This window comes from Hippoglossus stenolepis, chromosome 24 (assembly GCF_022539355.2).
Source record: "Hippoglossus stenolepis isolate QCI-W04-F060 chromosome 24, HSTE1.2, whole genome shotgun sequence".
Classification (NCBI taxonomy): Eukaryota; Metazoa; Chordata; class Actinopteri; order Pleuronectiformes; family Pleuronectidae; genus Hippoglossus; species Hippoglossus stenolepis.
In genome coordinates this window covers 6,597,257-6,623,135 of record NC_061506.1, presented here as the reverse complement: position 1 = coordinate 6,623,135, position 25,879 = coordinate 6,597,257, and the positions used below count along the sequence as shown (strand labels likewise).

Sequence of the window (25,879 nt, the reverse complement as noted above, 5' to 3'; positions counted from 1 at the left end):
CCATTTACTTAGCGCTCAAAGACTTGCCTTGTTGCTCTCAAACCTGAAGTTCTACAAAAGTCCCTGAGGCTCTTGTAATGAAATAATATTTGTTAGTAATATTATAAATGAATGTGTATTTGAATATACAGTCTATGTTTGCGCCGCGGCCGTAAACGGCGACTGACGGACGTGCTGGCGTGCTCCGGTCAGCGTCTGGCGTCACTTCCTGTTTTGAATTGTTTGCGCATGGACTAGGTATGGCGTCCTGCTGCTGCTCCTCGTTTCTCCCATCGACTGTTCCCCCTCCATAAACTCTACGGTGTCCCGCCCCACCCTCACACTGTGTTCCTCCCTCTCTGAGCGACTCGCTCCCTAACTCACGGTGGTTGACACGCTCTTCCTCTCTGGTGTTAGCTTAGCGTTAGCAGCTAACGATGGCCTCTCTCACGGTGCTGCTCGGTGATGGTCACTCACTCCTCCGCCTCCTTCATTGAAAACAGTTATTGTATTAAAAACTATAGAAATTGTCAGACTGTCGGTTTAATGTCGTTTGTCAAGTGTCAGTAGATTTTAATGTAGAGTTTATGACATAATTAAATGGAAAGTCAGCAACGTTGTCATTATAGCACACTGAAGTTGCTCATACATCATATTTTATAGGAGCAGGTTCTGGAAGCCATAATGAAAATGAAGCTTGTTTTCCAAATGTCTGTAGTAAAGTGACCTGAAACTTGCCGTACAGAGTGTGGGGGTCATCCTGAACAAGAGTGAAGTGAAAGTTGTCTGTCACCTCTGACGGTTAAAGTTGGAAGTTGGAAGCCATAATGAAAATGTACCTTATTTTGTCTAAACGTCTCCAGTAAAATGAGTTGACACTTGGCATAGAGATCTTTATGTATTTATTGCTGTTACCATTGTAAACAGAATATTTTTCTTCCCACAGAAAGAGACGAGGGGAAGCATTACCTACAAGATTGTGCCCAGTTACCGGTCCTGGTCCATGTCCCGTGAGGTATGGCATCGAACACACGCACACATTTGGTGTTATAGTTAGTTGCAGAATCTGCATAATAATATTAATTTTAATAATTTGAGATTTGAAGGTGTTCTGAACTCTGCCTCGTGAACGTGTCCAAATGATGTGTTGTCAACAAAATATTAGCAAGCCACCCCCAAACATTTTCTGCATGATATATGTTCAAAGGCTGCCTTTCAGCAGCGCATCGCACACCTGCGGCGAGAGTAGGGCGAGGGTGTGTGACGCCGAAGGAATTGGGAGCGAGGATCGACGTCATCGATTACGTAAAAACGTCGTATGAAAGGTGGCTGCGCACAGTCAAAGCATTCAGTCACCTAAAGAGCAAGCTGAAGCGAACCAAAGAAGGACCGTTTGTATTTTACGGTAGTCCTATTTTAACCTGCGCAGCATTTTCCATCTTTACGGTAGTAAGCCCTGGTAGAGTTTACTTCACTGAACAACAGAAAGTGGGAACAAAGAGGAAAGTTGCAGCTGTTTAGTTGTTAATATTTGGTGAGATTGTTTATATGTGAAACGTAGTTATATATTAAGAAAAAAGAAGAAATGGGGATTGTCAAACTCAAATATTGACTTTATTATAGTACACTTCAGTGTGAAAATTAATAATAAACATTGTTGAAATACTATAGAATTATGCCTAATTTCTTCCATTTGTCAGATTGTGACTTTATACAGACATTGATACAACTATATTAACGGAGTAATAGGAAATAATTGTCACATTAATCGTAAAAATAATCGATAGGTGCAGCCCTATTCAAGAGAGAGAAGTCGTCTGAGTGGGGTTTTGGCAGACACACCTGGAGCGGAGCTGGAATCCGAATTGGCTAATCCGAATAAGTTTAGAAGATACAGTCGTTACCAGTCGTCACCGATATTTAGGTCCTTTGAACCGGATCCTAATTTTAACTTCAGGATAAAGATGCAACAATACGGCAGTGGAGCCCGTCCAAAGAGGGATGGACATATTGATAACTATGAAGTGGACTATCCAAGCCGTAGAACATGGGCAACACATTGCATGAGCACAGCACAGTATGAGCCAGATGACATCAAACCCCCCCAATACCCACCTTGGGTTGTCATGGCGATGCCTACTCTGGCCTTTTGCTCTGAGAAGAGATGAAAGTGATGCATGTTCTTCTGCATGTTGTTATTGAAGTGGTTTCCATGCCTGATAAATGCAGTGGGACTTATTTGAAGAGAGCCTGAAGAACAGTACGGCTCATCCAGCTTCCACAAGGGAGGAAAAGACACAGCTCCATTGGGATTTTGAGCAGCTTCACTCACCCAGAGACGACACAAGGACGCTTGCGGAGAGCATACGTACCCTCAAAGAACAAATGCCAGCTCTAGTTAGTCGCTCCCCCGCAAAGGCTTGCACTAGAGAACCTGCTGTCTGACAATGCAACGGAGCAGTATCAGATACTAACAGATCACCTGAAGCTGGAAGAGGCACATCTTGTAGCAGATTCATATCTCCACTCCACTACTCTATATTGAGATACCGTGGCTGCTCTGAGGAGAATAGCATATGTCGTGGATGCACCTGACGTCCGCTGCCTTTCAGAGGTTTTCCCTACAGTGACTACTGAAGACCCTGGGTCCACAAGGCCAGAGCGAGGTGGCACGTAGCACGTCTGCTCAGCAAGCTTCCCCCAGAAAGGAGGCCAGACTTTTGTCGTTGTATGTTCCGCAGCCCAAGCACGGCTCCAATACGAGTCACGGTGGCAAGATCTTGATGGCCAGTCACATAGTAGAGGCCAAAGAGAGAATCAGGGAAATAGGCCATAGGTCCGTTGTGGAAAGAATGGGTTCTCCACGGAGCTAAAGACAGTGAAAGAAAGGGAGCAACATCCTCTACTAACTCAGAGAAGAGGACCCCATAAGCGAAGGCATATTGTCGGTATTGTGACAATGACGCACATTACCTCGACCGGTGCTCAGCCATTCAGAAGGGCCAAATCACAGACTGGATCCGGTCCAACAACAAATGCTGGCGGCACAGTGTACGCTGAAGAAACTCCAGACAGAGAGTAGTTGCCTTGTAAACACAGACACAGAGGTACTCTACTTAGATGGACCAACCGACTGTAACCGTTAAAAGTCATTGACGGGTCCGAGTGCCCAACGCTCCTTTCAGCTGCAGCAGAGAAGCTTGGACTACAAGGAATAGCAGAGGACCTCCCCCTATAAACTATCAGGCAGACAGGATGTACAAACCCTGCGAGGGGCCTCTGTGTCATTCCACGTGTCACCTGCCTAACAACTCAAGTAGTTTCTGCATCAATGGTGACTTGAGCTCATCCCGCCTAGGATTGTCTGATCATTCCTACCCTGTAGCCAGTCTTCAAAAGAAGTAAAAGCACCTGGCAGGTCTCTCCCTGCCTTATCGAGCCAGCGAGGTTGGGGTTATTCCAGGGCCCAGCACGGATAGTGGAGCAACAACTACGGCACACCAGCGCAGATATAAAGAGAAAAGAGCAGACGTACGCCGGGCCTGTGGCTCAGCAGGTAGTCCTCCCAGCCATACCAGACGACGAGAACCATCCTCCCAAACCGGACAGCCTTCCACAGGTGCAAATAGCTTCTTCTATTTGGGGCCGGCTGTACAAAGGCGTAGTAGTGCGTGATGCAGAAGGAATTGGGAGTGACGCGAGAGACCGCTGTCTGTGTCCGCGAGAACCAACAGCTTGCGTACGGCACCCATAATCTGCTCTGCCTTTCATAGGCATATGTTTGTACCGTGAAGTTGAAGGAGAGAAGTGTCCTGAGGCGTGTTTTGGAGTGGAGCTGGAAATGGAAAAAGTATAGAAAATAAAGTCCTAACCAATAATATATGTGTAGATGTAGATTCCCTCCTTCCTACCAACCCTATCGCAGTGTTGGACTTTTCATTGTAGTTGTGTCTAGATTCAATGCTGGCTGTAGTGAATATTCTACCTTAAGCGTGACATTATGAAATGGTGTGCCTTTGGGTATGCAATAAATTAGGCTCTCCAAAAAATATAGGATATCAATATAAAAAATACCAGCTGTTGTGTGCTCAGCTGCAGCTTCTGCGCAGAGATGTCCTGTCACAGGCGCACGGAGAGATTTGTCACCCTCATCTGGAGTGCATGGCTCTATGGGCCTGTGAGAGGCTGAACCTGTCTACAGCTGGACTTTCACAGAGTGTCATCCAAACTATTCAGAGTGCCAGGGCTTCTTCTCCACGCATTGCACATGATGGCAAGTGGTGTGTGTGGATGAAGATTGGTGCGGAAAAGCAGGTGTGGTGTTTTGTGACATTTCTACAAAAAGTATAAGACTGGTGTGGCGTTCTCCACTGTCAAAGTGTACATAGTTGCTATCTCAGCACGTCACATAGGCTTTGGGTATAAAACAGCGGGGACAGCCCCCTCTCGTTGGTCGGTGTACAAAAGGGGCTGAGTGCACGTGGCCGGTATCAAGGAGCTGCAACAGGTAGAGGTTAAGACGTGTTCTTACAAATCAGCTGTCTTTCTGGAGCTGGCATCTGCAAAGCGCATAAGGGATATTCACACAGTGTCAGTGAATCTGTCACGCATGTAAAGGGGGATTTCAAGCTTTTTAACTTGGCAACCTTCCTTCCTCTCAGTGGCAGCTGGGCCCTGTACACAACTTCACTCAGCCTCTCCATTAGCTGTCCTGCTTTGGGCACCTGCCTTTCTTCTTCTGCAGGTTGTAAACCCAGACCAACTTGCCAGCCTGGAAATGCAGTCCTCTTCTGCCTTGCCCCTGCACTCTGCAGCTGGCACCTGGAAAAGCTGTGACCGGACTCCAGGTGGTCCTGTAGTTTCCTGCCATATTGGGGTTCAGGAGGATATACGGGGGTGTCGCCATCATCATCATCATCATCATCATCATCATGATGTCAGCAGACCTGTATGCCATCTGCCTGAGGGAAACGCGGGTGTCCCAGTGGAACTGCTCGACGAAGCCGTCACTCTGCGGTGCATGTGTTATTGTAGGCCAGGTTTTGGCACGCGGGATTCAAAGTTCCCGCCCTTGTCGGTGCGGATGACCTCGGGTGCCCGTTCCTTCCACCAAAGCATCTACAATGGTCTCTGCTCCTCGGTCAGGCAGGCTCTGTGCCTCTGGCCACTTGGTGAAGTAGTCCACGATGGCGAGGACGTAGCAGTTACCCTTAGAAGCCCCTGTTGGAGACGGGCATGGGATCTGTCAGTGCAGCTGTTGCAGCGGTGACGATAATCTCCCACATCTGGCCTGTGTTGGCCCCAGTAGAATGGTGGCGGAGAGTCTTGGAGATCCCAAAGTGACCAGATCCAGGAGCTCCACGTACTGCCTGGAGCACAGTCTCCTTCCACCCCCTTTGTAGAATCCCATCACACAGGCGCAGGGTTTCAAACACTGACTGTAGTCCTTTTGTGGCCCTTCCTCCCACCGTATGCACGGCCACTAGTCTCCGATTGGCAGACGGCCCCCACTTTAAGCATTGGCACACCTGCGCCTCCCTTTTCTGGCAGTAGTGGCAGCCGTCGCAGGGCCATCTGCGTAGTTGGTGCGTGTACCACTGCGAGGTCAAATGCTTGTAGTTCCTCGATCCAGCATGCCAGCTGGCCTTCAGGCTCCTTGAAGGACATAAACCACTGTAAAGATCAGTCCAGACGGCAAAGAGGAGGCCCCCAAGGTAATATTTGAAGTGCTGGATGGCGCTGACCACAGCGAGCAGTTCATGCCTGATGAGAAAGTAGTGACGTTCAGCCTGGTTGAATGTCGTCTGAGACTTTTCTGTCCATAAGTACGCCTCCCCTTTCTTCAGCAGGCAGAACCCCTTCACGAACGTCCTGTTGTAGGAGGACAGGCTGAGGAAGCTCTTTAGCTTCAGAACTGGGGGTGGGCCAGTTCTTCACTGCTTGTACTTTGTCTTCCACGGTGCCGAGACTTTCCTCCGCAACCGCGCGAGCAAGGAAAGTCACTTCACGTCTCACGAAGCAGCACTTGTGGGGATTCAGTTTCAGTCCTGCTGTTGGCACCCTCTCCAACACCCGTTTGAGGGACCTGAGGGCAGATTCTGTGTACCAGGATATCCAACACACTTGTGTGTCAGCCAGCACCTTGTCCATCAGTCTCTCCAACGTGGTGGGGGCATTGCAGAGGCCAAATGGGAGGATCTTAAACTGCTACAAACCTCCGTTGGTGAGGAAGGCAGCTTTGGGTCTGGCCTCAGGGGCGAGAGGGACCTGCCAGTATCCGCTGTGCAAATCCAGCGAGGAGAACCAGGAAGACCCCGCCACTGAATCAAGGGCCTCATCAATGTGCAGAAGGGGGTAGGGGTCCTTTGTTGAGTGGCGTGAAGTCTATGCAGAATTGAAAGTGGTCCTTCTGCTTTTTGGGGACCAAGACTACTGGGGAGGCTCATGAGCTGGAGGAGGGCTCAATGAGTCCAGCCTATCCGCAGCTATTAGTCTGGCCAGTTTCGACGTAGTGCTCGATGAGATCCGTCCGCCCAACATTGTTCTCTGACAAAGAAAAGCAGAAGCTGGAGTAGCAGATTCTGTTCATTGGGGGTTAGTCCATCACAGTTGTTCTGTCAGACCCCCTCACTGCCAGTGCTGTCGCTTCTCCCTCAGGCTGTGTAGCAGGGGCGTAGGTAGCGCCTCTGGGGAAGTGAAGCTCCCAGGCATGTCACTGTTTCCCCCACCATAGGTATTACCTCCCTGGTGACTGTCTGAAGTGTCATCATGGTGGGGCAAATAATTGATTTATTCTTAACCATCATCAGCGTTGCTGAAGAGGCTGCGTCCACCAATGCAAAACAGTCAATGGTGCATACCAGCAGTGTCCAATCCAAGTTTGGCCCAGCACGATGGGCTGTTCCAGCTCGCTGTCAACTTCATCTGCTGATGGTAGCAGTCCCACCTGATTAGTGCAGCTTAATGTGTCTTGATTTGAAGGGGTCAGGAAACAGAAGCTGGGGTCCACATTGTCCCGATGATGCGGTCCCTGGCTGGTTTCCTCGATTATCTGGGTTGCGAGGGCATTGTTGAACCAGGCTGTCCACATCCTCCTCTCCCAGTGCGGTGGCACGCACGCACGAATGGGAGTTTTTACACCCAGGCAAGTTCTGCGGTAATCAACTCTGCTCCATGCGCAGCGATATCAACTGCAGCTTCCTGTGTCCCAGCACACAGCATCTGTCTTTCTGTGGCTATGTAGGCTAGCTGGCAATAAGGCCTGCAGGAACTAGTCAGGTGCTAAGTCACTCTGGATGACAGGGGGCATGTGAGTATTGGTGTGGCAAGATCCCCATAATCTGAAGTGTTTCTTTAAAGCATCATTGAGGCTTAGCAGCAACAGGCTAGTCGGTAAGGCATAAGGCTGGAGGGCTTTCTCCTCTGTTGACCACTTTCCACCCAGCCACCGATGAAGGTTGCTTGGTGTTGAAAGGATGTGATATGTAGTAGTGGTGGTGATGATGAAGCTGAGCTGCTTTGCTTCCATTTTCCATAAGTTGTTCCTAATGTCCACATTGTCTCCACCAAGTGAGACAGCATTGGTCGTGTAGTTGTTAGACCATGGCCTCCTCCTCTTCCTTGCCGAACACGTCCCTATGTGTGAGAGCTGTTTGCGCTCAAGCCCATGTCTTGAGATTGGTTCAGTGTCGCCTTTGTGCCCCTGGCGGTAAGGCACCCTGTGGAATTCCAAGCCAATTGTTGATGTAGGTGGCGATTCCTATTTTGAGTTTGGGTCGGGGGGGGTCACAGCATCTGGGGTAGAAGCAGGCCTTCAGTCTTTGAGGCAGCTGAGTGTTGTTGATGGCCCGTAGCCCACCACAGTTGGGATAGGGCCACCTCTGATGAAGAATCTAAGGTCAGAGACTTGTCCTTTGACAATGGAAATGCTGAGTGACTTGGATGGTTTTATCTTCAAGTGGGCCTAGCTGATATCCTCCTCCAGCTTTGAGTAGTCTCGTGGCGCAAGTAGTAATGTCATCCACGTAAGCTCTGAGTGAAGCTGCTGTCTGCCCACCACCCATCTTCAGGCTGGGCCAGTGACCTCCATAGCCATTGGAAAAGCCAGGGGTGGGAGGTGCATTCTGCCTCGATGCCCACTTGTAGGGATTGCCAAGAGGTCTGGGGCAGACGTTGGCCGACGGACTGCATGTTGTACCCATTTCAGATTTGGATGGCTGGCTTCTGATAAAGTGGGGGCTGATTGGAGCGTCGTCAACTTTGTGTCCTCTGTTGAAGGATGAACCTTTGCTGCGTGTCAATGTTTACACGGGTTGAGGAAAAGTCACCTTTCTGATCATGTTCTTCTATGTAGTCTGTTGTTAAGATGATGCGAGCCAGGGCTGCTTTAATAGGGTTTTCATCTGAAGTAATTGTAGGTGTAAAGTCAGACACGTATTCCAACAGAAATGCGACTGAGGAATATGAACAGTATCTAAGTAGATGCGGTGGCACGGTCGAAGCGAAAAACAGCGGTAAGTAAAGACAGCAAATGAGAAGACATTGACCCAGGTATTTTTCTACACAGCTGATTCCTGTCCTGTTTGAAGTGAACCGGCAAAGATGCGAAAGACTTGAATGTTTTTGTGTAATGTGCCTAAATTGGGGATTAAAGTCTCGGGAGTGTTGTCACCACTGATGTCTCGTGTTGTTTCTGTTGACTATTTAGATGCTTCAGGCAGCTTAGACTTAGCGTCGCCACAAAAACTAAGTCGTGTACGTGAAGCCAAAGTGCATCAAGCAGTACAAGGCTGAACGGAAAAACAATCTTGTACAAGTTGCAGTAGATGTGAAATCAGACAGCACAAGAAAAGGCAAACTTTAATGGACTCGGCAGAGGTACACATGACATTTCATTTAGCACAACAAGAGTCAAGTAAGCACAAGTGTTACATATGCGCAACAAACAGAAAGTAGTTTTCACCAACGTGTAGTCGGGCGAGCCTTTTCCTGGAAGGAAAAGAAGTTTGGTCAAGCAGCTCAGATTTCAATACATTAGCCTCGAGTGCTTTGGAAAGAAAGGCTAAAGGCTAGTTAGCTAAACAGGCAAGTGCCAACGAGGTGGGCCAGGAGCAGGTGAACAGGATCAGAAGTTGATTAGGAAAGACAAAGGGCTAAAGAGAAATGTTTGGTGGGGGGGGAATAGTAGCTGAATTTAGCACAAAGACTTTAGGGTAGCAGAAAAGTAAGAGTAGCTCTTCAGAGTAGTTAGATAGTGGCCCATTTCTAGGAGAAGGTGGCAGTTTGTTTGTCCAAGAGCGAGTCAGACTTACCTGCGCAGAAGAGGTTGGGGGCCGGCCCCCGCTCCCCCAGCTGACTGCCACAGCCGACTGCCGAGTCTTCATTCTCCGAGTCTTCATCGGACGCGGCTTCGTCGGACGCCGGGCGGGCACTTGCTTTTCACCTGCTGCTGCCGGCCTCCCATTGGCTCTCTCCTCTCTTCTCCACCTGCGCACAATTGAAGCCCTGCTGCTTGATTGCTCACCTGTCCCTTCTGGTCAAAAAGCCCTCTTCTCTTTCGTCGCGCTTCTCTAGGAGGAGCGACACCGCTGGGCTTCATACTGCAAAGGACTGTGAAATGACTATTCGGGTGACTTTCTTTGTCCTCAACCGCATGCTTGACTGGCAAACACGCTTGGTAGGTACCCCTTAGTTTGTGTGTTTAGACTTTGACTCTTTTCTCAATAAATTATTTGATCAAACACTAATGTTGTCTTCGTTAATGATGCGCGAGTGTCCATCTGACATGCTTATTTTGGTTGCTTGAATTGATTTTATCGGTTACAAATTGGAAATTTATACTAATTAATGAAACTTTATCTATCTTGTTATTTCACATTCTTACTTTGAATTTAGATATCACGCACTTTTCTTACAGCCACATTGATTTCATGCACAAAGGCACTACATTTGATTTGATCATAACTATTAAAGAATCTAGGCATATGTTAGTACGTTGTTCAAAATATCATCCGAAAAAGACTAGGGTTACCAGTATGATGTTTGTTTAACACTAAACTACATTCTGTTTGGTTTCTCATTCAAATCAATGCTATGAATTCTCTAAACGCTCAATTAACTGACATTCGTGACACCTGGCCTATATTGACACCAGCTGATCGTCAACTTGACTAACTCGGTCACGCCTTCCTTCAGGGTTCGCCAGAGACTCGACTCCACCTCCTACTTGTGCTAACTCTGCTGTTCTCTGACATGAACGTGCAGATAAAAGCATTTACACAACCCGCAGCCTGAAAACATCAGTGGAGCTGACGACGCTAAGACAACCGACAAAACGAGGATCGTCGCGAGGAACAAACGCCGCCTCGTGTGGGACCTCGGGGGCAAAGTACACCGACACTAAACGTTACTAATGTTTAAAGACTCACCTCGTGCATCTTTTTCCATCAACATCAGACAGTGGCAGCAGTGGTGGTAGGGTTACCTGGGAAACAATCAGTCTGAATGTTAAGATGGATTTGTCACTTTTCAAACAACACTTCATCAAAACCATACAAGGATTTCTACATGTACAGCACAACACAGAGAAAGGAGCTAATCTGGATATTCAAGTGGCTGAATCTACTTGATGCATTGTGGAGTCATCTTCAACTACAACTGCATCCATATTCAATGACAAAGATTAACAAACTACCTGCTTTTGCTCATTCAACAGGACCCTGACCTGCAGCTCAGCTACCGGACAATCACTCAATAAAGTCTCACTGACAGCTGCATTACAATATACTCTATATTTGTGTGTGTGTCTGTAGATGTATGACAATTCCTTCATACTTGGTCTCACACACACACCACTATTTGTGTTTGAGTGTTGTGAGAAGGAGGAGGAGGACTTTTTAGAGCTGCACGGACCAGGCAACCAAATATGGTGAGAGTATTTAAAACTATTCCTATGTCGTCTAAAATATGCCGTTCTTTGACTTCATCTTCACTTTATCTTGTCTGGATTTCTACTGTAGATTATCTTCATGCAAGACAAGCATGGTGCAGTACAAATGTAGTGTTGTGAGTTGCGAGTACCTCAAACTCATACTGAAGCACAACGTCTTCTTTCTCTCACGTCCACTCCGGCTCTGGGCCTCGCACTGTAACAACATTTTTAACAAATACAATAAACATCTATTTCAATAACTACTGCAGGACAGTTACAAGCTTTCATTGAGGTATCTGACTATTGTCACATATCTCAACTGTTCACATCTTCAGCTTCACACACCCGTCGTGTGCTTTATTAGAGCAAAGTCAACTATGTCAGCAAAGTCATTGTTGACTTTGCTGACATTTGGACACGTGCTCCAATTCACTTCAATATGACAACACTCACAATCGCTTCCTGTTTGCCAACTTCTCTTCAAAGTAACGGCGCATTCATTTGAATGCTGTCGTGCTGAGCACAATCACACAGCTCGGGTCTGAATTAATCAACATTGTAATGTATGACACAAATAACATCACTTCTGTTAATCACTAATTCAGTTTCATTTCATGAAAAACACTCAATTGGATAAACACAAAGTTGGCCATCCTCACTCTTCATCACAGACTTGTTTATAAGCAACTCTGCACATGAATGAGGAGAACTCACCAATGACAAAGACTCGTTTTCAAAGGGCTCCAAGCAAACACCTTTCAAACTGCCACAGCGCTAGTATTATACATGATTTATGTGGATTCACTTTGAGGTGTACATCATTGCCGTCCTCTTCATCTTTACAATCTTTTCTCTGCAGCGCTGAGGACAATGGGGGCATCGTCATCGTCCTTCACCTACACTGACACCAGCGCTCTCTTCTGCATCTGCAGCACACAACACATTCATTTAGATATGGTGAATGAAAAGCACTTACATAGATTTCTATAGTGTATTTCATGGGAAAATATTTGCTAAACACATCGTTACATATGCATCAAGTCATGACAAGGACCTTGATACATTCATTCTTAACACTCATATTAAAGACTAATCAAAGAGCAGTCCAGCTACCATTTCATATCACTACTCTAATCAATTTTCACACATTCATTCCTTTTTTCACCCAATGACCAACACTTTGGCGATTGCAGAGAGAGAATCAACTTCATTAGGTGGAAGAAACCTCCAGAACCACACAGGCAAAGGAACTGATGGATCAGTCCAGCCGTGACTCTCTGGGTCAGCCTGGCTACAGAGCTGAAGAGGAACCTGAGCACGTTCTGCCATTCATGATCAACAACTGGAGCTTCTGCCATTTCAAGTGCTTTCTTATCATTTATCACAGGCTGCTGTCCGATGAACAATGTTAGCAACTAGTGTGGGACTGAATGTTGGATCAAAAAGGCAAACGCTGAAAGGTTCTTGTCACTTATTACAAGTACAATGAAATCAAGTATTTCATGTCTTTTGTAAAGACAATATTAAGGGGAAAGTGAGCTACTTTTTCATTACAACACTGATTACTTACTTATATTTAGTAGCATTTCAAGCTAATCCTTTCACTTCACTCTCGTTCAGGATGACCTCCGCTATCTCTATGTCTACTTTCAAATCCTTTGAAATTTATGTCAAACTCAGCTACTTTTACTTTACGATCTACTACTTGCTCCTAGTCAATATTCTAATTAAAGCGCTGACAAACATATTTTACTTCACAACTCTTTCCTCAAGGATTCTTTCCAACTATATTTATTAGGAGCAACTTCTCCATACCATCATGACAAGTAGCCGACTTTCGCCTTTGTTTCCTCAACTCTGTCTAATCTTCACAAACTTGACAGATTCACAACAAACGACCTCAAACCTTCAGCCTTGTTCTTCATCGTTCAGTCACACTAATCTAATCTAATCCACTAACAGCACCGTGTTCAGCGAAGGGGGCGTGAGAGAAGCTAAAGCTTCTTAACTAGCACCAGACACCGCGTGTGAACAAAGTGAATCACTGACAGAGGGACAAACACAGAGTGAACAACAGTGACGCAGTGAATATGGTTCGAAACCCGCCTCAAAGGATGAGCGCGACGGTTCAGTTACGTCTGTGGAGGAGACACGAGGAGCCGCGGGAGTCCGTACACACACATTTCAGACCCGGAAGTGACGCAGCATGCTCCACCTCCGCACGTCAGCACGTCCGACAGTGGCCAAGCCCAAATGTACATTTGTCCTTTTTCTGCTTTTAATACAAACATTCACTTTTTCCTGATTTGTGGAACAATTCTATTAGATTGACTTTTTATTTAGTAACAAACGATATCTTATAAACACTGTGAATAGATTGATATTCATAATTAAGCATAATAGGAGTAATAGCACAACAGTAGCAATGATGTAGTCATAAACCACCCACGACTAATCTACTCCTTTTTTTTGGGAAGTTTATAGTTTTCTCTTGCACCTGTTTTGTTGTTTTTTCCCGTCTTTACCTCCCCAACAATTCATTACTGGGATGAAAAGGCCACCTTCACAACCTGTCGACTCAGAGAGACGTGGGCTCAGTAAGCCCAAGGCCGGGGCTGTTTGGGGTCATTACTTTGGATACGTGCAGCTCTCAATCCCCATTACCTGCCGCCGCCACAACCTGCCCAGGGCGCCGTTTAGTCCCCACACATGACCAGGGGATAACTACACAGGTGATGTTAAACATCCAAATTAGTTTGTTATTTAACCTGCGAGTATCAGCAAACTAAAGGTAGATTCACGTCTAAATTAGGTCTAATCTTATTACAGCACTAAAACAACTGACTGAAGTGTCCGGTCACTGTTTCCTGCATTTGTTTTCACTGACGTATCTGGTGACACACACACACAGATTCATTTACTCATCTAGAGAAGCTTTTGTGAGAAAGTTTCACATAAACTTCAGGTGAGTTAATGACTTTTCGAGAGAAGAGAGAGAAATAAGTGCTCAATAAATGAAACACTGTGAATGCTACAACTTATTTGAATCTATCGAGGTTGATATATTTTCTTCTTATCAACAGGAGTCAGACTTTACAGCTTTGGAACTAACAAACCTCAGAAAACTCATCTCTTGACTCAAAGTACAATGTGATGAAATGAGGCAGTACTTCACGTTTTCTTCTGATCTTTACACAGTTAAACATTCGATTAAGATGTAACCTGCCCAGAATTCACTGTACATTTGTGCTACACACATACATTTAGATGTCACTATTTCAAATCACATGTTTTACTACTTTTGTTACAGCTGATCATAAATATATAATCTTTCTAACATGTATTTTGTTGGTCTTTAAACCCTGTGTGTGAACTCCTGGTCGTCATCATCAAGACAGTCAATCTGCATTTTTAACCTCAAGTAGCCCAAGGAAAGACAATACACAGCCTCTCTTCAATTACTTATTCTCACATCACCACAAAAATAGATGACAAATGCAAATTTTGCTCCATTCCCCAGCTGGGCAGTCAAGTGCTCATTAGTTTGAAAGAAGGTTCATCCATTTAGGCTTTTGCATATTGATATGACAATTACTTCTGTTCGTGGAATAGGCATCCGTCAAGGTCATAGTGCATAAACACGCATGGGAACATTAGGGAGAAGTCAACGTTATAATACAGTAGGGGAGGTTAGGCTTTTTTGTCTACCCCAAAACAAAACATTTGCTAACCTCATGCTGCGACATCTCTGGGTATCGAGTCCCAATGCTTCACTAGAAAGATGCATCGCACCAGCAGGGAATTGTGATTTAACCAAGGCATCCAGTTGTCTTTGGAGACAGAAATGCATGAAAACCAATATACAACTATTGATTTACTCCAATATTTGCTGATTTAAAACAATTTCATTTGAATGAGGCCAATTTGCCTTTTGTGTCCAGATTTTCACTTTTTCAACCCAGCAATTAGTTATGTCTGAAATCACCCACTACATTGTGAGTTAGCCTTTTTTCTTTCCTGACGAAATATTTAGTGCCTACTATTTTCCCCTTTAATATTCATTCTATCCCATCATGCATTGCACTCACACTGAATGAAAGAAAACTAAATCCTTGACAGTTGTAGCAGATGCTTCATTCTTTTTTTTCCCCCCTTGTGTGAAAACATGCTCAGTACATTTCTAATGACGTGTAATGTTAGATGTTCTGACTTAGGATGCAGAGAATGTGTCGTTTTCAAACGAGTTTTTTGGTTCATTAGCCGGTGAGCTCTCAACTCATCGTGAGTCCATCTCAGCTGACACTTCCCATTTATATATATATATACTGTGTGCTTTGAACCACACACTGTACATGTAGAAGGACGACATGACAGCCATTGATCTTATCATACTGGGTATGTGTATTGTTAAGAGCCCCGTTGAATCTGGTGACATATGTTCTATATATTTAAACATTGAAAAAACAGGTGAACTGCTCTTTACTTGAAGTAAATGTTAAAGTTTCAGAACAGACACAAAAAAGGCGTTTTCCAAATGTTTATGGTTCTGATAACTTTGGTTTTATTTGTTGAAGCACAAGGTGGTGGCAACTGTAATATTTTAGCTTCATTTTTGTTCGACTGAAGAAGATGGCGACTCATCTTTTAGACTTAAATATAACAATTCTAAATTGACATAGACATTTAGTCATTTCCAGACAATGTTGTGAAATAAGTCCAGTTTTCCTTGACATCTTCTTGTACCTCTGTGACTTTGCAGCAGTCCAAGTTCATTTTCACAGTCAACTTGAGTCCAGCCCTCTTTGTTCACTGGCAGCTGGAGGTGAGCGCCGATCCCAGTGTCTGTACGAAGGTGTGGACGTCCCTGAAGGTGTTGTAGAGCGGCACCGGAGCGATTCGCAGCACGCTGGGCTCCCTCATGTCCAACTGAGAGACAGGAAGTCAGTGTTACAACTACTCAATTCCCACATTATTCTGCGTTTACAAGGCTGTAATGGTGAAGAGCTGATTCTATTCAAACCAGGCTGATGCTCAAGACTCACACAGTTGCAGCCAGTGCGTGTTAATCCCATTGAGGATTCTGTTTCCTCTTTAGCATTGTTAGCAATGCACACGTGTGAGTCCAGCGCTCATCTTTAAGTAACAGTATGTAACTTGCTATTCAAACATCAGCTTGATTAAACTAAGTTTGATGATTCTGTGACTTCAAACAGGGAGAGTTTCCTCACCCTCTGTTCGTGCAACAGCTCCTGTGACAAGTGTTGAACTGACTGATAGTCGCAGCTTCAATTAATACTGTCAGATTCAGGTGAATGGTGGATTTCAGCGAGTGAGATAACAGTCAGAGCTTAACTCAACACATGTGACTGCAGAGGTCGCTATTGCTTTAAAGCTGCAACTGTCAGTCTACTCCATACCTCTCACAGGAGATCATACCTGCTTCATGTTTAAAGGTATACTTCACAAACAAATGAAAATTCACTCCATCTACTCACCACTATGCCAATGGAGGAGTGGGTAAAGTCCACAAAACACTTTTGGAGTCTCAGGGGTAAACAACGTCTGAAGAAGGAGTCACTTTGGCTGCAACACTGTTTACCCCTGAGACTCCAAACACATCACCCACCCCCTCCATCAGCATACTGGTGACTACATTTAAAGCTAGTGAGAGCAGGCTACACCCCCTCCTACCAAAGCTAAGCCTCTAAAACATGAATAAACACGTTGCACGCAAACTCTGCTACAAGTAATAATTTGTCAGTTACTCACTGCGACTCCTCTCTTCTCCAGCTCCTTGAAAACCTTGCCGATGGGGACCGAGAAGGAGAGCGAGAGCTGGCAGCCTCTCTGCTGAGGGTCGGAGGGCGTGATGATGCGGACGTGTGGTTTCCCGGGCTGCGCGGCGGCGTCTTCGGTGTAGTGATGCTGGATCAGATACTCCAGGTAACCCGTCAGGAGGAGGGACTTCCTGCGTAACGCCTGCATACTGGTCATGGCAAACACCTGGCACAAAATAAACCACATCTAAAACTCACTTGTTACATTGTCTTGGCTCAAGAAAATAAAGACTAACATTACTATTTCTGACAATAAGTCAAATCAGGTGATTACTGCAGTACCTGTAGACTGGCCTGCAGGGGGCAGACCAGCAGGATGGACTGGTTGGAGAGTCTGAAGCCGCTCACACCGGGCTGCAGCTCCAACACTGAAAACAGAAAAGAAACTCAAATGAGTCAACAGACACAATTCCTGCTGAGATATACAAGCTTTGGTCTAAAATTGACACATGTGGATACAGTCTTTTCAATTCAGGTGTAATATCAATTGTCGCCACAGGATGGCACACAACAACTATTAAATCCATGTCCTTGCTGCAGTAAAGTGTCACTAATGTTTACCATTAGTCATCTGGAACCGCGTCTTCAGGTCGTGACCCCACCATCCCCACAGCCTGGTGGAGACAAGAGAGTCATCTGTTATATATTTTGTAATTGGTACATTTCTAATTAAATTATTGAACTGCTTAAATCACTTTTTAAGTGTTTCAGTCAGTATACCTATCAATCCAATTCTATTTGTACACCCCACGTTCACAAATCAGATAAGAAATTTACATGCATGAATAAAACTCCTATTTACCCATAAAATAAAGCATCGCCTCTATTTACTGCACATGATTAAAAATTGGTATATTCATGTTTTAGAAAGACTGACAGGGAATTTAACCTATTAATATCTTATGAAACACATCTACAATTTGTTTGATGACAAAAGTTATTAATGTAAATGAGTATAATGGTTGCAGAGGGCGCTGTTGCTCAGTTATATTGTGTTGCTTTATGAAAATCAGACTACAGTGAGTGTAATGTTCTGTGCTTGAACACTCACGCTGGTTTGATGGTGTCTTTATGCTTCTCGTGGACAAACGCTCCTCCGAGGCCTCCGGCGCCCGAGTTCAGATACTGTGAAGACACGTCGCGGTTTCAGATCTGTTCACACTCGTTCACATGTGAAACACGCAAATTCTAACCGTGGAGTTCCCACCTTGTAGGAGCACCAGCAGGCAAAGTCCACTCCCCAGTCGTGCAGCTTTAGCTCGGCGTTCCCGACAGCGTGGGCGCAGTCAAAACCTACTAAACAGCCCTGCCAAGCAAACAGGAGAAGATAGAATAGTTGTTTAGTGTCTGTCTTGCAGAAGCGTCTATTGACTGAGGTAAACGTAGATTTGCATGAACAGTAAAAACTTTACCACTTGGTTGCAATGGCTATTGGGTCAGGTTGATGTTATCAGTTTGTTAAACCTGTTTGTCTCTACGAGACTCAACAGGATACAGCAGAAAAAGTTACTACTTTTCTGTGGGAAGATATTTCTATTATGCTACTTTGACAAAGAGTAATAATAAAAGTAATTTGAGAATCTCATTAAATGAATCTGTCATTATAAAAACGTCTCGATCCTGTGTTTGACTGATTTTACCTTCCTCTGTCCAGCCTCCGTGATGGCGGCCATGTTGAACAGCTGACCGGTGTAGTACTGAACTCCGCTGAACATCACCGTGGCGATGGAGTCGCCCTCCTTCTCAATCACTTGCAGGATGTCCTCCGTTCTCAGGGTCTCTTCTCCCTGAGCAGGAAGCAGAGTCATCGGTCACATTTCATCCCTATCGGACACTTATCTACAGAAATGTTCAAAGTGTTGTCACCGTCTTCCAGCTCAGAACTAAACTTGACTTGTATTTCAAACCTCTGGCTCATGTCTGTTTATTTATTTTATTTGGTGTTAATAACCACAGTTTGAAATACAAATTGTGATTTAGCAACAGGAGCTCCACATGGATGGATGTGTGGTGTGACATCTGGAACGTACCGGTCTGGGTGAAAGCAGCAACATGCTCTGCTGAGGGTCGAATCCTCGCAGCCTGATCTGAGATTCCACAGCGTACTGGAGACACGAGAGAGACAATGAGGAAATCAAGACCTGAACTGAGGAGACAGGACAAGTTACAGAAACATTGGGACGTACAAAACTAATGTTTTACACTACACAACTTTACTTCTTGTCCGTGAAGCTTCATTCATGACATCTTTCATCAATTATCCCACAAACTTCAAGGAAACAATACTTTTATGTTTGATGCATTGTCACGTGGCCCTGGAGGTTTAGAAACGTGCCTCGAAATCAAATGTTATGATTGTATTATATTGGAGATAATCTTTCTCTACCATAAATGATCTTTTAGTGTGAACCTGTCTAAATATCTGTCTCCACATAACAATAAAAATAAACACAACAGTTGTTGAATTCACTCACGTGGTCTGAAGGAAAAGCTTTGTCTTCCAGGAGGATTTTGTGTCGAGCCGCTGTGGGTTTGTAGAAGGACAGCTGCAGGGTGACAACGTGTGTTAAACTCTAATTAATATCTACATTGAAATGATCTCTTACATTTACAACACAAGGTCACATTTCTTCGTCACCTCTTAAGGATTATTTTAAAACTATATTTTATAGGAGCAAGTTATGGATGCTTTGAGGACAATTTTGCTAGCTACTTCAAATATTTAAGACCCTGAAGAAACCCTGTAATCATTTTCCTCCCCTAGAAGAGAAGTCTCTCACCAACAGAAGATGTAAATTCACCGTCAGGCCGTTCATCAGTGCCACCTCTTCAGGTTTAGCTCCTGTGAGAGACAACAGAAAACAGGAGTCATGTTTTCATTTCATGAACCAGAGATCCACTGATGTTTGGAAAAGTACAAGTATTATCAGAAAATAATATAACCTCATTATGTCACAAAGGAATCACCGTCCTCCACCTGCTCCTGGTGACGTTTTGACAGTAAAACACTGAGTAAGTCTACTCTTGATTGAAGTAGTTGTATTTCAACATGAAGCAAACTGATGCAGGGGAATTTGAGGGAATTTGTCAGAAATCTAATCAGTCAGTGACAGTGTGACCTCAACTACTGCATAGAAATAAAAACAATCACATCAATCTTTCCCATTTCATCTCTTCAGGAAACTGAATGCAGATTTCCATTTTTCAAACCTACACACAGTGCACATGTGATGGCAGGTTTGTTTAAAAAAAAATGAAAAAAGCTCCATGTGACCTTTGGACTCTAGACAAACAGCCTCAGATGCACATAGAGCAGTGACCTTTACGAACGACGAGCAAATCTTTATTCTAACCCGGTTAGCAACGAGGTCTTACGTGACCTTACGTGAAGACTGTGTGTGTACTTCATGACAAGTCTTACCAACAACATTAGCCATGAGTTCCTCTATGTTGTTTTCAGCCCACGCCCAAGGTCGAGAGCCCTCTGTGTGACCGTGAGCACCCCTAGAAAAAGAGGTTCTTTTAAAGCTCAAACCAAAAAACACCTTCATCTCGGACCATAGGTAAATATGGAGTTAAAGCGTGACCGTACATTTTCGCCCACTTATCCAGCTCCTCCTCCAGATACTTCCGGGCCATTTTGGGCTGAAGGCCCAACGAGTTCCCCACCAGGTAGATGCACTCGTTGCTGCCGTCGACCAGCGAAAGATCAGCTACACAAACACGGAAAGGGAAGGAATCTGTGAAATCCAATATTCACCCCCGTCTTCTGTAACATGCTGTAACATCTTCTACTCACAAGGAGGCAAGTCTGCAATTTTGGGCACGTGAAAATTCTCCCTGAGATGCCTCAGCTCGTCATGCTGGTCGAGGTATGAGGCCACTTCTGCAGAGGTCGCGCTGCAGCCCAGCAAGGCCGACACCTTCTCCAGGGTTTCCCTCGGAGCGGAGCAGTTCAACGGATCCATTGCGGGGGGGGGACTGGGAGACAGCTGGCCTAAAAAGAGAGAAAATACACAACGTTTAAAATAAACCGCCTATATTGCTGAGAGTACATCTTTCCTCCATTGACAGACGGTTTAAAGTGCAGGTCTGAAAGCAGTTTGACACGTTTTCTTTCTCGTCTCAGTGAGATCAAGCAGGTTTTACACAAGATTTTAAAATCATTTTGAATTCTCAAGCTTTTTTTCCAAGACTTTCTCTCGGTCCAAAACTTCACACACTGGAGCCGTGGTGAAATATTCTTCAGCCGTGTTGTTAAAAGCTTTGAGTAACACTGCTTGGTCAAAGTTCAACGTTCAGATGGAAACCAACAAAAATTACTTGTGTAACTCCAATTTCATGCAGCAGCGTTTACTAGACTCTCTGGTTAACGAGCAGGATTCAGCAGGACAGACAACTTTATTCTCTCCTCTCTGCAGCACATGTCCAACTCCCACTGTCACATTTATATCTGTCCCACCGTAAACAATGGCAGGTAGGAACCACAATTTGTCTTGCCAGCAAATAAAGCATCCATTACTAATATCCACAATTATGATTTTAATTATGATTTAAACTCATCATTGGTCACTCAATCAGAAATATAAATGTTGACTCTGGGAAGAATTCTAATTATTACAAGTATAATCAACCACAAGTTCGGAGAGAGACATTTTCCTGCTGCTCTTCTTCTTCTTCTTCTTTATACTTCAAATCCTTTCACATTAAAAGCCCTTTTCTAACTTCATGTATAATTTGATATCCTACTTAAAACACACTTTTAAAACTGTCCTAGCTCACGTCTTAATATAAAATAAAACAGGTCAATAAAACAGTCTGTCAGCAGAAAGACTCGTGAGTATTTGATCGAGTGAATCCTGCAGTGAACTGAAAGCTGTAACTCACGGTCAGATCAGCTTCCTCTCCAGAGACAATAGTCAAACTGAGTCTGTCCTCTGCTCTGGAAATGTCCTTTAACCTCTGTCTGTGTGTGTGTGTGCGCAGCTTTGAGTTAATCATTCTTCCATTGAACTAAACTCCAGCCACAGATAAAACCAGAGCTGCACTTCAACTATAACCTGGATCAGGCTAATAACTCCTGATATTGAATGTCCTTTTGTGCAACAGGCACACAAGCTCCAGTTCCCCCTTTCACTTTCCAGTGTGAAAATCCAAACACAAGCATTAACCTGCACCTGTGTGAGCTTCTCTTAGACACGCACTGAAGTCGGCACATTTTCCTGAAATTCTCCAGAGATGTGAGAACGCAAATGTCTTTCTCGGAAAATGTCCAGCAAATTCACAGCGAGTGGGAATGTTGATGAGGTTTTTAAACACACGACGGAGGTGAAACGGGAAAATTACATAAACGTACAAGACACTCAAAGATGTCGAATGTGTATGTAAAAGGAAATTTCCGGATCTAATTCCTGAACATTTCCCCATGTTGAATTAATAATAAACATCTGGCACAGGACATATGTTTCCAGCTCAGTAAACAGGATGTGGCTTTTATGTTTGTTTTATATTATGTTCATATTATTAGATTGTAACCTCAAAGCTTGTGTAAATTATAACCACCACATCCTGTTTACTGAGCTGGAAACATATGTCCTGTGCCAGATGTTTAATATTAATTCAAGAGCAAATTTTCTCAACAGAACCATTTTATTAGGGCCCGAGCACCCAACAGTGGGAGGCCCTATTGAAATTGTAAGGACTTTTTTTTCTTTTTTCGAGGCTAATGAATTGGCTTTTCGAGGGCTTTAACATGCTCCAATCGTTACCAAAGTTTGCAGAAAATTGAGCGAGGCAAAACGCAGGAACGCAGCCCCTGAGTTCACATTGACCGATCTTCACAAAAATCGATACACAGGTGTATCGTGACCAGACAAACAAAAAAGTCTCGAGGTGCAATTAGAAAAACGCAACAGGCAGCCTGCCATTTTGCGGCCATTTTTCTGTGTGTCATCTAAACAAGATGGACATAAAAACTACCTCAAAGATCAAGTTTTCCTCACCTGGTGTGACCGTGGCGTGGCGTCGAGGTTTGATTACACGCCATCAAAACACGCGGTTCTGTATCTCGGACATACATGGACCATGAATCCTTTGATGCTGATAATGCAGGAGTGGACAACCAAAAACAAAGGAAGCTGGACTTCAAACCTGTTTCAGAGCTGTGGCAGCTGCTGGAAAGGCTGTGATTTTTTATGTTGTGATATATGATGATGACGGCTTTACTTTTTCTGGGCCTAGCCATGCTCAAATTCTCACCAAAGCATGTGCTCGGGCCCGTTATTATTATTATTTTTGGCATTATATTTATTATTTATAATTGAATGATTGATTAATTAATTACTTAGAAAGTAGTTGCTATGGATAAAGGTGCTATCAGTTGTCTGCTTATGAATGACTTGTTTGTCATTGTCATCAGTGTTGCTGGTGCGAGGTAGGTATTGCCAAACAGGTACTGTCGGTCAGACTATTTGAACTATCTTTTATTATTGTGGTTGTGAGTGGTTTATTACATTTGTTTTATTCATCAAGTTTAATAGTTTTAATTCAAATGTACGACTGAATAAAATATCCTTCACTGAATATATGAGTGAAATTGAAATCCAGACCTTGTGAATCGGAAGTGATTAATAATAATCAGTAATTTATGTGGCCCTCGAAGGATGTTATGAAAATTAAAATGGCCCCTGATAGAACAGAGGTTCCCAACCCCTGATCTATGGCAATCACATTTCCACTAGATGGCAGCAAAGTATCATAGTTTTTGGAGATGAGGCCGACGCTTTAAATCCACTATATGCAGTAAATACACAGAGCATTGTAGATTCAAGTCTGAAGACTTTAGGGAACGGGAGTTTACTAGGGTATTATTGTACTCCATTTCTTGTGTTATCAATATAATTAATACTTGACATATTGATTTCTACAACCAAAGCGGTGAGTGTTGTTCATCTTCTCTTTAACCTTCTTTTCTTCTTCTTCTTCTGCCTCATTATTCATCTCTTTGTCACAGCTCACTAAGCCGTCTGCTTTCATTCCATCACATTAGCCGGAGCTCCCGCTCCTGCTGAAGTTAACATTTTCCATCCACATCGCATCAAACTCTGCTGGAACCTGAATTAAACCACACAATCAACTGTATAATTTGTTTTGAAAACAGATGAAATATTCACTTAAATTTGCCTTTGAGGGCTTCATTCAGCAGAAAGAGCTTCTCCATACAGTTTTGATTGGTATTTTTTTTTTATTACCCATATTGGAGTTAAAACAGCAAACTGACACCTCATCAGTGACACCTCGTTGTTTGGGAAAAGTCTCGTCAACAAACTTGACTGTGTTGTTCAGTTTTTGTTGAGGAAACTACATGTAACTACATTTGGATGAAGACTCGACCACATTTTTGTTGTTGCTACTTATTTTAATAAATAAAAAACATCCTGCTTAACTTATTAAACTCTGATTGCGCATTTTTGTTAAGATAAGGATAGAATATCTATTGAGCTTCAGCAAAGAATTTGGATGATTTTGGCTACGAAATCCTGTTCTGTCTAGCATACAGCCACAAGGAACTACTCTGGAGGACACGCGAGTCCACGATTTAATGTTTTCCATTAGGGCGGTAAAAAGAAAAAATGCTGCCATGCGAATAATTTGTTTAAATTAATTGTCTTGTAGTTTGTACATAGCCCGGAGGTTCCCCCGCCCCTGCTTCCTGCTTTATGAAGCTAGTCCTGAGCAGTCAGTTCCTATTTGCTTTAAAACTGTACATGCTGCTGATTAACCTTCTTCTCTCACGTGCTCCGTTAAAAACAACTCACCTCAGACATGACCTTCAAGAATAATTATAAAGAGCCAGTGCCCTCTGGGTCAAGCTGATTGACCTCTGACCCTGCCCCTCTGCCCTCTATGTTTACAGATGCTTAAAGATCATTTTCAGGTCATGTTCTTTTCTCAGAGCAAACATGCAGCGTTTTCACAAATAATCTGTGTTTTCCACAAAAGCTGGAGACAATCATTTGCAAATTAGCGTACATAAACAAAACAACCACTGAATAAGATTGTAACTCCGCGGTAACCTTCAGAAAAGACGAGTGTTTGTGTTTAAAGTCACTTTAAACACAAAAGGCAGCAGATACAGTATTTCAGTCATTTTCCAACTCACACTATAGTAAGAAAACATATCTTGACAGCATGTGTTGATAAAAACACGGGGTTAGGGGATGTTTGGATGCGGACCTGTTAAGAAATGACTCATGCTTTTTAAGAGCGCGGAAACAATATGGTTGCAAGATGTTTTGGGAGCATTGGAGCTGCAAACACGCCGCTTGTATGTTCTCCCCTTGTTTTTCTCACAGTGCAAGAGGTTGGTGTGACATCTGGAAGCGCTCAGGAGGCAGGACTGAACCCCTACCCCCTTGTCGTTTCTCAGGGCACACACACATCAAAGTGGCTGATAACGTCTTCTCTCTCGTAAAGGTGCCTCAGCATCGAGCCACCAGCGCAGCAGCCTCAAACGTCTAGGTCTGGTGTGGCTGGCTTGTTGCTTTGGGACACATGTGGGACTAAGTGCGAAAAAAGGCTGAGAAGCACAGGCAATGTACGTCTTAGGGCTGGAGCAACCAGATAAATAACATCAGAATAATTAAATGCATAATAAAGTCCAGAAATTTGGGTCTGGACTTTCATCCTCTGCGGTTGTTTACTGGTTTTTAATCACTTTTTGTCCTTTAGCCTGATCTGCCGTTCAGCATTATACTCTTGAACTTGTCTCTCTTTTGGTTTCTATCGTAGTTGAAGGTGGGTTTTGAACAGGACTATATTTGGTGGTCTAGAATATTAGAAATAATATAATGTAGTTCAGAACAACATCACCCTCCACTGTCACCTCAGTAATAATATTTAACACATCTGATTGTCGACAAAAACTGAACCCAATGGGCATCATAAAAGTAGAACTCGTTGCAGAACATAGGAGTGGGGAACCTTTTTCCTTGCTAGCACCATTTTGGTATATATCACACTAACCTCTTTATTCGATGGCTGGAACATCATCAGTTACCTCAGAAAAATTCACATAGTAATCTACTTTTGTTTACCTTTCATTCCCTATTCATTTTTGCCAAGTGGCTGAAGG

The 25,879-nt window shown here is 44.0% G+C and overlaps 1 protein-coding gene and 2 long non-coding RNA genes across 7 annotated transcripts in view; 1 reads left to right on the top strand and 2 right to left on the bottom strand.

Moving 5' to 3' along the window:
* Positions 1-8,826: 8,826 nt before the first annotated feature.
* Positions 8,827-9,344, bottom strand: LOC124851406. Its single transcript, XR_007032457.1, has 2 exons — positions 9,291-9,344; positions 8,827-8,967 (listed from the first exon to the last, which is right to left on the bottom strand). It is a non-coding gene; the product is annotated as an uncharacterized LOC124851406 (long non-coding RNA).
* Positions 9,337-19,215, top strand: LOC118103346. The gene is made up of 4 exons (XR_007032456.1): positions 9,337-9,655; positions 10,174-15,849; positions 16,700-16,852; positions 18,401-19,215. It is a non-coding gene; the product is annotated as an uncharacterized LOC118103346 (long non-coding RNA).
* The window catches only part of kynu (kynureninase), a 20,077-nt gene continuing 9,644 nt past the window's right edge, over positions 15,447-25,879 (bottom strand). For 2 of the 5 annotated variants that reach the window (XM_035150164.2, XM_035150163.2), the window contains exons 4-16: positions 20,546-20,743; positions 20,339-20,459; positions 20,168-20,250; positions 19,527-19,588; positions 19,221-19,292; positions 18,777-18,851; positions 18,387-18,533; positions 17,954-18,052; positions 17,798-17,871; positions 17,308-17,360; positions 17,029-17,114; positions 16,679-16,912; positions 15,447-15,835 (exon numbers count right to left, since the gene is read on the bottom strand). In XM_035150164.2, coding sequence (XP_035006055.1) covers positions 15,716-15,835; positions 16,679-16,912; positions 17,029-17,114; positions 17,308-17,360; positions 17,798-17,871; positions 17,954-18,052; positions 18,387-18,533; positions 18,777-18,851; positions 19,221-19,292; positions 19,527-19,588; positions 20,168-20,250; positions 20,339-20,459; positions 20,546-20,743 — 1,424 coding nt within the window. In that variant the 3' untranslated portion in view covers positions 15,447-15,715. Of the gene's footprint in view, positions 15,836-16,678; positions 16,913-17,028; positions 17,115-17,307; positions 17,361-17,797; positions 17,872-17,953; positions 18,053-18,386; positions 18,534-18,776; positions 18,852-19,220; positions 19,293-19,526; positions 19,589-20,167; positions 20,251-20,338; positions 20,460-20,545; positions 20,744-21,069; positions 21,172-21,633; positions 21,727-25,879 lie in introns of those variants that run through there. The other 3 variants (XM_035150167.2, XM_035150166.2, XM_035150168.2) reach the window with 3 other exon arrangements.